This window comes from Chinchilla lanigera, unplaced genomic scaffold, assembly GCF_000276665.1.
Source record: "Chinchilla lanigera isolate Chin_1 unplaced genomic scaffold, ChiLan1.0 scaffold00081, whole genome shotgun sequence".
Lineage (NCBI taxonomy): Eukaryota > Metazoa > Chordata > Mammalia > Rodentia > Chinchillidae > Chinchilla > Chinchilla lanigera.
The window spans coordinates 677,465-690,415 of NW_004955482.1; the positions used below are offsets into that span (position 1 = coordinate 677,465).

The 12,951-nt window shown below is 51.7% G+C and overlaps 1 protein-coding gene across 12 annotated transcripts in view; it reads right to left on the reverse strand.

Annotated features, from left to right (window-relative positions):
• Window positions 1-12,951, reverse strand: part of Ep400 (E1A binding protein p400) — a 107,016-nt gene that overhangs the window by 38,149 nt on the left and 55,916 nt on the right. For 9 of the 12 annotated variants that reach the window (XM_013503604.1, XM_013503603.1, XM_013503600.1 and 6 more), the window contains 13 exons: window positions 11,996-12,165; window positions 11,538-11,712; window positions 11,311-11,447; window positions 10,571-10,757; window positions 9,586-9,752; window positions 8,277-8,446; window positions 7,310-7,552; window positions 5,310-5,474; window positions 3,850-4,008; window positions 2,901-2,995; window positions 1,843-2,114; window positions 723-925; window positions 465-634 (listed from right to left, as the gene is read on the reverse strand). In XM_013503604.1, the coding sequence (XP_013359058.1) occupies window positions 465-634; window positions 723-925; window positions 1,843-2,114; window positions 2,901-2,995; window positions 3,850-4,008; window positions 5,310-5,474; window positions 7,310-7,552; window positions 8,277-8,446; window positions 9,586-9,752; window positions 10,571-10,757; window positions 11,311-11,447; window positions 11,538-11,712; window positions 11,996-12,165 (2,313 nt within the window). The remainder of the gene's footprint in view (window positions 1-464; window positions 635-722; window positions 926-1,842; window positions 2,115-2,900; window positions 2,996-3,849; window positions 4,009-5,309; window positions 5,475-7,309; window positions 7,553-8,276; window positions 8,447-9,585; window positions 9,753-10,570; window positions 10,758-11,310; window positions 11,448-11,537; window positions 11,713-11,995; window positions 12,166-12,951) is intronic. The other 3 variants (XM_013503608.1, XM_013503607.1, XM_013503606.1) reach the window with 1 other exon arrangement.

Below are 12,951 nucleotides of genomic sequence, written 5' to 3' on the forward strand. Positions count from 1 at the left end.
GGAACCGAACTCACGACCTTGCGCTTGCCAGGCAGGCGCTTTTGCCGCTGAGCTAAATCCCCAGCCCCCACCCTTGGCAAATTTAATAAGGAAACAGTAGGTACATCATTTGAACGTACGTTTCTTTAATTATCACCATTTTTCTTGCATTTCTTCAGTTGTAGGTCAGTCTAACTGCACTCACATTTTTTTCTCTGTAGCCACCTCCAAAATTATGCCAAACCTGTCCTCTGATGACTGCAGGTCCTGACTCTTGTCCTAAGACACCTAGCTGACGACAGAGCTTATGTACACACATGGAGGGAGAAGAGACCTTCTATGGCTCACATTGTTGGAAAGCTCTTTTCCTTGGAAAGGCCAGGGTACCACTGAATCGACACAGCACTTAAAGACTGGGTTAAAATCTGGAGTCTCAACTGAATGTGATTGAAACCCAAATGACATCAAGGTAATTTCTTACTTACTTGCCGTTGTTCACTGTTGGCATTTTCATCGATTCTTATATAGGTCAAATAATGAAAATTCAAGAACATTTCTAATATGTCTAACATAAGGACCATCTGGGACAAAATCAGCACACGACGTCCTTCAGACTTCAGCTTCTGAAGCAGGATTGCCAGCGCTTCTAACTTTCCTAGGAAACAGAAGAGTGATGAGCCATCTCTTAGTCTAAGCAAGTGTGGCCCACCCCAGAGGAGGTTGCCAAAAGTACTGGACCATACCTGAGTCAAACTGCACCAGCCTCAGCTCAGGGAACTGCAACAAGCGCAGTGTGGTCAGCTGCCGCAGCTGCCGCAGATAGGGGGCAGTATGCTCTCTCAGGTGCTGTTGCAGGGCCCGCAGCCTGCAGCGGTACCTGGCAGGCGGCCTGGCCACCCACAGAGAGGGGGGCGCAGCCACCACCGGAGGAATCACACAGGCCACCCTGAGAGGTAGAAGGTGGGGTCACCACATGGTGGGCAAGGAGACTCTGGAATGAGGGCAGAGCCCTGACTACATAAGTGTCTAGAAAAGTAGCCAGGGCACCCAGTGGCCACCACCGGGTGGCATCATCCTTTATAGCACAGGGGCAGACCCTACCAGTCCTGGTCAGCAATAGCCACCCAAGGAGCACAGCCACCCCAGGAGCACATCAGACAGCCCTGGCCTGAAGTGTCAACATGGAGTACTGCCCCAACTGCAGGGACAGCTCAGAGATGGCGATTTAGTCTGAAACTCACATTGAGCTGGGAATGCTGGGACTGCAGCCTGCTATCTCTTGGAAAGACATCCTAGAAGTGCCACTGAAAAAAAACACCTCTGCTCTCTAAGGATAAGGAGCATTTGAGCGAGAAGCCCGTGAGAGTATGAAGCTGACGACCTAATGAACACAGACCAGAAACCACAGCTACTTCTAGGCCTGGGAGGCCCCGTAGGACTCTTTTTCTCCAGCCAGCCAGTCCTGACCTATGCAGTACGGAATGGGCAGACCCTGACAGCTGACCAGGCTTAGGGCAACAGAGCCTCCCTTTGGATGAGAAGTTAGCAGGAGAAATGCAGCGAGCCCAAGAAGGGAAGAAACTGTCCTGAGGCTGAGCAAGAAAATAGAACAAGCATGCAGGAATGGCAGACAGGTTGCCCTTTACACAAAACCTAGCCGAGGCCCAGAGGAGCACAGCCCATGGGGGCTTTTTCTCAGCCTGCTCTGAGTGGAACCCTGGCAATACATGATCCCACATACGTCTGTCTTCATGAAACGTATTTCTGAAAGGGCAAGATGAAGAAGATGGTCTGCAGCACAGGATGACCATCATCTACCCGGATGCCCCAGACCAGGGTGACAACACATACAGTCTAACATACCTGTCAAGAACATCCTGGAGGGATTCTTGGCGTTGATTCAGGGTCAAAATCAGACCTCCTTTACTTTTTGAGGGTGACGGGTAAGAGCTCAATGGCCCAGTGCCCTTCCCGAGGCTGCCATCGAGACACAGGTGCCATGGCATCCTCCCTCTGCCTGGCAGGGAACACACCCCCAGCAAGTCTCTGCCATACACTGGAGCCCGGGAACAGCGCCGTTCATTGACAAAGTGAATCTGATCCAGCCGCTCTTTTAAAAGTCTGGTCTTTTCCTCCTTTACCAAAAATGGTAAAACGATGAAAAAGGTTACTCGAGAAGCATAGCACATTACCTCCTCATCAAACTGGCATCCCTCCGTGCAGCATCCACACCCATAGCCCAAGTTTCCTGTTCTATGGGAAGAGCAACCCACGACATAGCAAAAAAGGTCGGGTGCTTTTCCCTGGAGACATAAGCAAGCACTTCTGATGCCCATAAAGCCTTGTAAAAAAAAACAAAAACAAAAACAAAACACTGGGGAAAAAAAGTCTCTAATCACACAGCCCAGCTTTTTTCCCTCTCCAGCTTAACTTTTCATTAGAAATGTATTTTTAAAACCAAGATTCTTGGCTGGGGCACAAGTGCCTGCCTAGCAAACACAAGGTCCTGCATTCAATTCTTGGTATCAAAAAATAAATAAATAAAATCAAGATTCTGAGCCAGGTGTGACGGCACACACCTATAATCTCAGCACTCTGTAAAGCTAAGGCAGGAGAATCATGAGTTCTAGCCTAGTCTGGGCAATTTAGTGAGACCCTGTCTCAAAACAGTTATCTTAAAAAAAGCTGGGGATGTATCTCAGGACAAAGGTCCTAGGCTCAATCTCCAGTATGTAAAAAAAATAAAATATATATCAAGATTCTGCACTTGAAAGAGGACCTGCATTTCTGTGGTTTGTAACAGAATGAGGACGCAGGAGCCGTCAGGCCAGGTGGTACACACAACACAGCTTCTGGAAGCCAACTGCCTAGGTGCCCCCTGTTGGCAATCCAAGAGCACACTCCCAAGTCCAGTTCCTTACCTGAGTTGGCCCTCCAACAGGGGAGGCTGGCTTGGAGGCCAGCCCAGACTCTCCAACAGCCATGGTGTTAACTGCCACTCTCCCTGGAACACCAACTACAAATGCAAAAACAGAGTTGGGAAGGAAAGCCAGAGTGTACAGCGTCTGGGTACAAAGAAGGGTCACAAGAAAGGGGTGTGGCAGCCTGAAGCAAGGGTGTGGTAGCTGGCTCCCAGTTCCCTAGGAGACAAGTGGCCAACTCTGGAGCAGAGAACCTGGCACAGAGAGGCTGTCACCATAAGGGTGCAGGGCTGCATTGGGCAATATTGTAGGGAAAGAGTGCATGCCTTGCCCACTGGAGACCCTTCCCAGCCCCGAGCCCACCTGTCCCCAGCACCCAGAGGAGGGCTACAAGGTGAGGCTAGAGCTGGGGCCCTGAGCAGGGAGGTACACCAGCCATGAGGTTGCCTGTTGCCATCACATAGCCAACCCACCCACCACCTGTTCAGGGACACAGCTCATCCAGCAGAGTTGGGCCTGTTGAGAAGCCAGCAGCAGGCAGAGTGAGGAGCAGGGAGGCTAATGGCTCTGGGGCACTGGCCAGCTAGAGAAGCAGTGGAGCCCTGCACATGGAGTAACACTCATCCCAGCCTGGCCAGGGAGCTCTAGGCTCGCTTGCTTCTTGGTGTGTCTGTGACACAACAGCACACTGCTTCATTTCCAAAGTTGCTCTACAGACCAACACCAAAACAAAGAGCCAAGATAAGTAGGGGCAATGTTCGTTTCTGAGAGCAAAAGAGAAATACAGCAAACCAAGCTGCCATCTTGGCCACCAGGGTGATGTCCCATGTCACAGCGACAATGTCACAGAGAAGTCCTATAGCTGAATGCACAGGCCCCCAACCACTCAGAGGACAGATGGCCAGGAAGAAGCTCCTTGCAGAGCCCCTGCTCCCCTAGAACACTGTACCTTGTGGGGTTAAGGGTGAAGGGCTGGGGCCGCTGGCCGGAGGCTTGCTTCCTAGGGCACCATGCACAGCACCTGCCTGTGACACGGTCTGCATCACCACAGGGCCAGGCGCACGCAGGTACGGCTGCCCAGGGGCAGATACAATCTGGAGAACACTGCCTGCAAACACACAACCCAGGGGATGTCAGTCCCAGGCGCACATGTGTCACAGCCACACGACACTGGCACTTCCAAACAGCTCAACAACAAGCCAGAGGGCAAATGGGAGACTGAGTACCCTGACACCCATCAGTGCAAAGCTCAGCTGCTCAAGCAGTCTGATGACAGGTGGTCCCCAAGAAGGCACAGCTGATGACAGCCTGCTTTGCTCGTATCAGATGGCTACCACCTCTCACAGCAGTGCACTGACTAGGGGCCCACCACCACTGCCTAGCGTCATTCCCCCCATGGACACCTGAAATCTTGGCCAAAGCAGGATAAACTACTGTTCTCAGCCAAAGGTCTGGAAAGTTTTGGTCTGGAAATTAAAAACTCTAGCCAGGCCTGGTGGTGGCAGTGACAGTTCCAGCTACTCAGGAGGCTGAGGCAGGAGGATCACCTGAATCCCCAAGGTCAAAGCCCAACATGAGATCCCATCTCAAAAAGAAACTGTAGGAAAAATTTATGTAATTTCTGATATATATAACTCAATAAACCTTTGGCATTTTTTTTGACACTTCATCTACCACTAACACTGTTACAGCTTGTGTCTAAATGTCCCCTCAAAGCCTTACGCGCACTCGTATGTGGGCTTTTCAGCACTGGCTGGATCTAGGGTGTGTGGTGCTGGGATTAAGGGTGTGTGGTACTAAATCAGTTCATGGATTGGAATTAGCATAGCTGTGGGTGTAGATAATGGGAAGTCCCACCCTGGGCATTAGCAGCACCACCCAAAAGGCTTGCAGCCCACATGGGATAAAAGAGAAAGACAGGCTTGCTGCTGCTGCTGCTGCCGCCATTGCTGCTGCTGCTAGCAGCCTCCTGCCTGCCCTGCCATGGACTGTTTTTCCTCTGCCAGGCCCCTCTGCCATGCTGCTTTGCCTTGGAGCTGGCTCATTTTGAACTGAAACTTCTACAAACTGTGAGCCAAAATAAACCTTTCCTCCTTTAACCAGTATTGGATATTCTGTCCCAGCAATGAGAAAAGTAAGGCAAATATTACAAAGCAGCAAATATTTCTATCCTGATCTACAAAACATGAAACTATTTCAGAGGCTACTGATATGAATGCTTATCATTTACCTAGTGCCTGTCAAGCAGGCAGAATGCCATCTCACTGGTCCCCAATAGCCCCTAGGAGATGGATCTTAGTGCTGCAGCTAGGTGGAGAACCTGGACCTGAGAGGTCCAAGTCCTCCCCACATCATCCCATCACTTACACCTCTGCTCGCAGTCAGCACTGGTACCACCATTGTCCCTACCTTGCAGTTGCAGGGGCTGGCCTGCCGTGAGCTGCCGCAGTTGGCTGTGTGACAGAGTGAACTTGTTCCCCTGGAACTGGAGAGTCACAGGTGTCTCTGGCTGGGCAACCCGGCTCTGTGGCCCCGCAATGGACGCCAGCTGTGCTATCTTCACCACCTCTCCACCTGAGGAGACGCAGAAGGAAATGTGAAGGAACTCCGTTTTGGGAAAAGCTTGGTGCTGTTACACAACCATTATGGTAAACAATGACTGTCCACAGTAAACTGAGAGACCTAAAAACATTTACCAGGTGTTGTTTTCTACCATGTAAAGAAAGTAACTTTTAACAGAAGAAACTATTAAAAATCACATTGGGAAAAAAACCACAAAACTGCACTGGAATGGTTACAGTCTACTTAATCCTAACTGGCAGGAATTTTGGACATCAGATGTTAATACAATTAACCAAATTATTAAGAACTATTTTCCTGCCTCCCCAAAACCAAACAACAAACATCAAAAAACAGTAGAAATCTGCCCAGTGTGCTGCTAAGGCACAGCTAGTAACCCACACATGTAGAAGGCTGAGGCAGGAGGGTAGAGGCCAGCCTGCAGCCTGAGCTACACAGCATCTCAAAACAAAAACAGAACAAAAATAGCAAACATTTGTTTGTCATAAACTTGTACACTAGTACCAACTTTTTCAGAGAATTTACAGAAATTTAAAAAGTATGTGTCCAGTTTACTTCACAGAGGCAACTAAGGTTGTATCACTAGATACTAAAGCTTTGTGATGAATAGTTTTGATTACATTGTAACTTTTTCAAAGTCTAGGAATGTTTTTAAATAAATAAATAATACATAAACTGTAGGACACAAAGTTTCATATTAATTCAAATTAGATCATAGGACTCAACCTAAGACTTACTGTGAAAAATGTGAAACTTAACACTGCTTAAACTTTAAAAAAATATATACAACCCAGTGTCATAAGTACCCAACTCAAAACAGCCTGTAACTAAGCAGCAGCTGAGAAGTTTCCACCCAACAATTAATAGGCCAGTTTAAGTGCTCCACTTGAGAAGGTCCATGCCGGAATGATTAGTGACACCATAAAGAGAACAGTTAGTGAAGACTGAAAAAGTATCTGAAGATGTTTTGCCCACAGAAATGCTGTCAACAAGGAGGGAACATGAAAATGAAACACAGAGTTCTGCACAGAAATATAAACCCCCGCTAGTACTCCTCAGCCTGATGTGAAGAACAGTTGACGTGAGAAGTGCTTGCATCACGCATTCCCCTCCACACACGAGAGACTGCGCCTCAGGCCTGTGCCATGCAAGGTCTTCCCCTTGGGCAGCTGCCTAGGACACTGCTCCTTACTTGAGCAACAGCAGAGAGGCTCACACTGGGGTCTCCCAGAATTCGGCATCTCCCCTGTACTTCTCTCCCTTTCCAGCTCTCTGGAAATGCCTCAAGGATTTTGTTATATAACAAGGAAAGGCGTGAGGGTAAATTCCACAGCAAAAGGAATACACATCCACGTTTCTGCTAATTGCACTGGCTTCAGTAAAAAGCTCTATGCTGGAAAATAATGTGTAACGCTGATATCTCGACCCCAAGTTACTTCCAAATATCTCTGCTGAGCAAGTATTCGCTCCAGTTCAAGCTGGTGACAAGAGAGACCACAGGCGCGAAGGGTGTCTTGAGACCTAATGCCCACTCACGGGCCTCAGGCTAAGAGACAGAACCCAGCTAATGCCTGTCCACACAGCAGCAGAGCACAGCTGTGGGAGGGGAAGGGAGGAGAGGGCAGGGGAGGACAGCAGAGCTGGCAGAGAGGAAAAAGAGCAGAGAGAGCAGGGCCCGGCACTGGCCTCTGGCGGGTGCCAAGCTCCAGGCAGCACTAGGCCTGGGCAGAGGGACAGAGAGAGGCAGTAGACAGCAAAGGCTCTTCAGACATCCCAAGTTCCTGACAGCGTGGGGCCACAAGGCAGCCCTTGGACGCGAGGCCACTTACTGGGCAGGCGGGCCTGAGCCTGCGAGGTGAGCACCAGCCGCTGGGGCGGCGCGCTCTGCCCAGCCGCCAGCGAGGGCGCCTGGGGCGGGGGCGGGGGCGGGCCTGTGGCAGAGGCCTGGGCAGCGGTCTGCACCCGCAGTCGCGCAGGGTGGGCTGGGCCTGTGGCTGTGCTGGAGGTCGAGGCGGGCTGGTGTCGAGGAGCACTGGCGGAAGCCTGAGAGGTCTGAAACGGGGCTGCTGCCGCTGTAATCAATAAGGTTGGTTTGTGCAAAGCTGTTAGAGGTTCTCATAAAATGCAACACTTCACACCCGAATTTTAAAGAATTACACAGACATTACTTCACACAGCTCTCAAATGAGAAGCCCTCTCCTAAAAACCACGGAGAGGCCGATCATGTCCCTTGGGTGAGAAACAGCCCATCATCAGTGCAGCTGAACAACACACAGGGCCTTTCCTGGAGAAGAAGGAGGGCTGGAGCAGCCTGGCCAGCTACTGTCATCCAAGTGACTTCCCAAACTCAGAGAAGTGTAGGCACGATCCGTCCTATCATACAGATAAGTCCTGCAGTTGTGGCCTTGGCTGTTTGCTTATCTCAAGTGGACAAGACACAGGACACCTGACACGAGGACCTTCGGCTGGAGGCTAGAATGCCTCTTAGGACCTTTCCTGCCGTTTCACCCTATCCTCTCCAAAGTAATCATCAGTGAAATCGGAATGATGGTACAAACTGTAACAAGAACAGACTTTCTCGGAAGTTTCCCGAATGACTTTGACATACACAAAGGAAAAATGCTCTGCCGCCATCATCATCAACACTCAGCTCAACTGGGAATGAAGTTTCTTGTACAGAGGAAAAACCTAGCACAAGAAAGAGAAGGTGCCCAAGGCCTCGGGAGCTGCACCTGGAAGCCCCGCTCCACCCCCAAGCCTTGCACAGCATGGAGGGTGGACAACAGGTGGTGATACCTTTCGTGTCCGGGTTTGCGGAGAATGTGGCAATAGGTGGCCGCCCTCGAACTGGGCCCTGTGGGGCAGCAGCAGTAGCATTAACGTTGGCTGTCCGGGGTGGATGTGTGCTGGGGAATGCCACGGTGCGACCCTCAGGCTTCTGGCCATACTGCACAGGCTGGAACAACCTAGACTCCCATTGGGCAAGCAGGAAGACACAGAACTCACTCAGCTGCAGAGAGCCCCACTTCACAGCACCACCCTGGAGGACAATGTCCGGTTCCCAGCTCCGGAAGGATAGGCTGGAGGAGTGGGGAGGGGGTCTACATGCTGCTCCAAGGAGCACTATCACCCCTGAGAGCTACTGACAAAATTGCTCACAAACGTGGTACACTGACCCTATTTCTTGGTCACCCAGGGTCGAGTATGTCCTTGGCTCTTAAGTACCTAACTGTGTGAGACAGAAAAAATATCTTTGGCACAGAATACCCATGTGACTCTAGCTTACAGGAAGAGCCAAGTGGGAGAAAGTCACCCTGCTTAAACTGTGGGAGAAGAGGGCGCTTCAGGACATGGCCCGACACAACAGGACCCATGGAAGTGCTACTCAAGAGCAGAGACCCTGGGTTCTCCCCTAATGGAGCACACTTTTTCTTTACCTACAAAACAGTAATGGTAGTATTCAAAACCCATGCATAAAGCTGCAGGCAGAGAAGGCACCAAAAGCCTTTAGTGAAGCTCAGAAAGCACAGGTAGATGAATCCATGTTCCCCAGACAGTGGGCTCAGGGGATTGGTCCCTTGTCTCAAAACTACCTATTTACATTTTCTTTTTCACCCAAATACAAGATTTTGCTTATTTTTAATTCTAGCTTTAGCTGTCCTGAGTCATTTATATGATAACTTTATCATCTAATACATCTGTCCCTTCCAGCCTAGTAACCTACAAAAATCATTTTCTGTCATTTGGTGTCACCATGGCCAGTGTGGACCCTCTGCCTGCCCTTATCAGTGGCCCACCCTCATGACTCTGACATCTGACCAGGGCATAACAGCTGCCACCATAGCTGGCACCAGACTGAATTCAGCCCACAGACAAGCAAGAAGGGCAGTGAGCAGCTGCACTGTGCTGCCCAGGAGGGGCCTGTAGGTGGCTACGTGCGCTAACCCTGTGCCATTTGGGCAACTGCCAGGAGAAGCCGATAACCAAACAAGACCACTGAGAGTCCAAGGTCAAGGGGTGGCCTAACCCCCCAGCCTGCAGGCGCTCCTCAGAGCAGGGTATAGGCAGGACCAGAGCGTGCCACTTCTAACCCAGGCCCGCATACCTACTGGCCTTCAGCTTTACTGCCACTGGCCGGGCTGCCGGAGGTGGTGAGGTGAAAATATCCTCCATGAGTTTCCGAGTCACCTTTTTCTTAGACAGCAGCTCTGCCTCATGGCGAGTGATTTTATTTTCTAATCCAATGAGGTCAAATATAGAAAGATCAGTTTCCTAAAGGGGGAAAAACACATTTTGCATGACATGAAGTGGCAGAGGAATAGGAACCCACTATGAGGAAGGGGCCCGGCCGAGCAGCTCCGCAGCAGCACAGATGGGCTGAGTGCTCTCTTGTTCTGGCCAAGCATGCAAGGGGCCAGAGTGGGGAGACAGGAGAAGGGAAGGGCTGGGCAGACCCACGGGGCAGGAAGGAGAGTGCAGCAAGACACAGCACTCAGTCCAACAGCAGCCAGTCTTGCCTTGGCCAGAACAAGCACCCTACCATCCCAGCACCGCCACCTTGCTTCCTAGAATTGGGACGAGAGTAACCTCGTGCTCATCAGGAGGCTGAGCATCTCTGAAGAGAACACTGGCCAGGGTGGGGTGTGGGAGAGAGGGAAGGTAGCCTGGCCACAGTGGCACCATCAGCAGCAGTGTGATAGCCAGAAAGAGGCACATGACCCAAAACTGCACCCCCAGTGTGCTCCTGAGGGCACAGGATCCATAAGCATCCAAACTCAGCAGGAGTGCCCTCAGCAGTGCCACTCACAGCAGACCATGAGGTGAGGAAGGGCAAGCAAACATGGGCCACTGCACGAGTAGACACCATCCAGTCTCCGAAAGGAAGGAAGTCCCAGTGCTTACTATAGAGAGGGTGCACGCTGAAAATGTGCTATATAAGAGGAGTCAGACATACGAAGCCAAGGGATTCCACTAGAGAGAATGTGCAGAACAGGCAACCCAGAAAGAGTACAGGACGTGGTGATGTGCAGGGCAGTATCTATAATGTGCCTGGGTAAGAGCGGCAACAGCAGTAGCTTCCGCACACTCACTTTCCAGAAGTCTCTCTCTAGCGCCTTCAGGATCAGTGAGGCAGACCAGTACTGCAGCGCTACTGCCACATAGGAGGAGTCCGGGCGCCTTGGCTCAATGAGTCCGGGGTGGTTGCAGATGCGCTGCAGCCTCATCAGGATACTCAGCACGTTGATGAAGTGCCCACTCTTCAAAGCCTCCTGAGTCCTGCGCAGGGAGCATGGGACCCTAGCTAGGTTAGCAGCGAAAGCCTGATGCCCACACAGGCCTCCTGCACCCACTATTCACTCAGCTTCCCTGGACCATAGGACACCCTGCCAAGCTCCAGGAGCCACCAGGACAGGGAGGTTCGGGCATCCCAGGGGCCATGAAGGGAGGAGGATGAGAAGAGATAAGGCAGAGGGCAAGTGCCCTGCTCTGCAGCCCAGGGAAGACTCAGAAGGGTGCAGAATGGTGCGAGGCACGTCTAGGTGTGGTGGCACACACCTGTGATCCCAGCACTTAGGGAGGCCAAGGCAGGAGGATCACAAGTTCGAGTCCTGCCTGGGCAATTTAGTGATTTACCAAGACCCTGTCTCAAAAGATAAGGGTCTACACGTGCAGCAGCTGCAAGGTAGAGGGTAGTCACTGCCAGCCTGAGAGAGGCGAGGATTCAGAGAGACCAGCGCCCCACTCCAGGCCCAGCCCTACAGACAGGAGCTCCAACACAGGCCGGAGCACACATCTCCTCACAGCTAGACGGACAGCATGCAGCACTTACCCAGGCTGCAGGATGACATCCTCGTACAAAGCCTTCTGCCGGCTGGAGAGGCGACACTTCAGCACGTGCTCATATTTCTTTGTCAGCTGTTTCTCTACATCTCTCTTTGTCCGCCTCAGAATAAATGGTTGTGTCACCTGAAGAAAAAGAACACCTGTTTCTCCCCCAAAATGAAGCAGCAATGCCCTGGCAGTCAGGTTGGTGTACCGGTATAGGTGCAGACGTACCCTGTGCAGCCTGATGACCACCTTGTGATAGTAATCCTGGTTCTCCTCGCTGGGCGCCTTCAGTGGGAAGCTCAGGTAGGGCCGCGAGATGCCAGGGATGAGGAAGTGCACCATGGTCCACAGCTCCAGAAAGGTGTTGTGCAGTGGCACATCAAGCAGAAGCAGGCGCTGCTGGCTGTAAGGAGAGCAAGCAATGCTGGGCTCCCAACACACAGTGCCATACTGCTCTCCAGCCAGGCCGGGAAGGGGTGAGCTCAGCTCCAGGAGCCAATGTGAGCACACATGCTCTGCGGGCTCCACAGCTCTGTGGGCTGTGAGAGGAGAAGGGCAACTCCTTGTAGCTAAAAGGCAAGCTCGTGTGTGTCTGCAACGACCTACGCTCCTCCTAAAGAATGGGGTGCAGTGATCACAGGCCCCTTGGGCTGTGCGGCAGTGACAACACTAAGGGGCAGACAGACCTCTGCAGGTTGAACACTGCTTCCCAGTGCTGCTCCGCCATGCCCTTCACGCGCTGCATCTCATCGACAACAAGGCACCTCCAGCGCACTCGGGAGAAGGCAGCATAGCCCCTGAAGAAGTGCTTGTAGGACGTGACACAGACGTGGAAGCTATTGGGCTTGGTCCAATCCTGTGGCACAAAAAGGAGCCCATCACCCTCTGGCCTGGTCCTTGACAATGACAGCTGGTTCAACAGGGCAGAGCGTTCAGTGTGAGGCTGGACCGCGCTGTGCTCATAGGAAAATGTGCTACTCTGAACAACTTTTATTACTGCACAGAAAATGGCTAGGCTGACACGCTTCTCCTCTCCTCTCCTCTCCTCTGAAGCAGGCACATCTGCCCCAGAGCCACATTGGCCCTGACAGCTAGTGAGGCAGCCTCACCAGATGGCAAACTCCTAACTTGTGCTTTTCCGTTGAAGTTCTCATGACTCGGCTGTCCAGGTGACAGTGGAGCACTGTGGAGGGGACAGCAGTGCAACCCAGGCTGCTGAGGGCCAGGCACATGCTTGAGATTCTACAGCACCTCGGGAGGCACTGACAGCCCAGCCATCAATAAAGGGATTATCAGAGAGGGCATCACAGCAGGACAGCTTTCACAGTGTCCAATCTGAGCTAGGACAAACTGTAGTCCAGACGTAACAAACCAAGTATCTAGGCTGCAACTGACTGCACTGTCAGCTTAAGAGCAAGTCAGTAATAAGAGACAGGCTATTATCTGAACATTTGTCCTCCTAGATCTGTGTGGTCCACTACAAGGTGTGCCTGTCTCTGCCTCCCTCCTGAGTGGTCAGTGCCTCAGAAAGGGCCATGGGGATGGCACCAGCTTGGAAAGTGATGCCATGCCCTCACCCACAGACCTGCCCAGGCCCTGACCTTGCTTGGGCTTTCAGCACCCAGAGTTGTGAGAGAGAGCT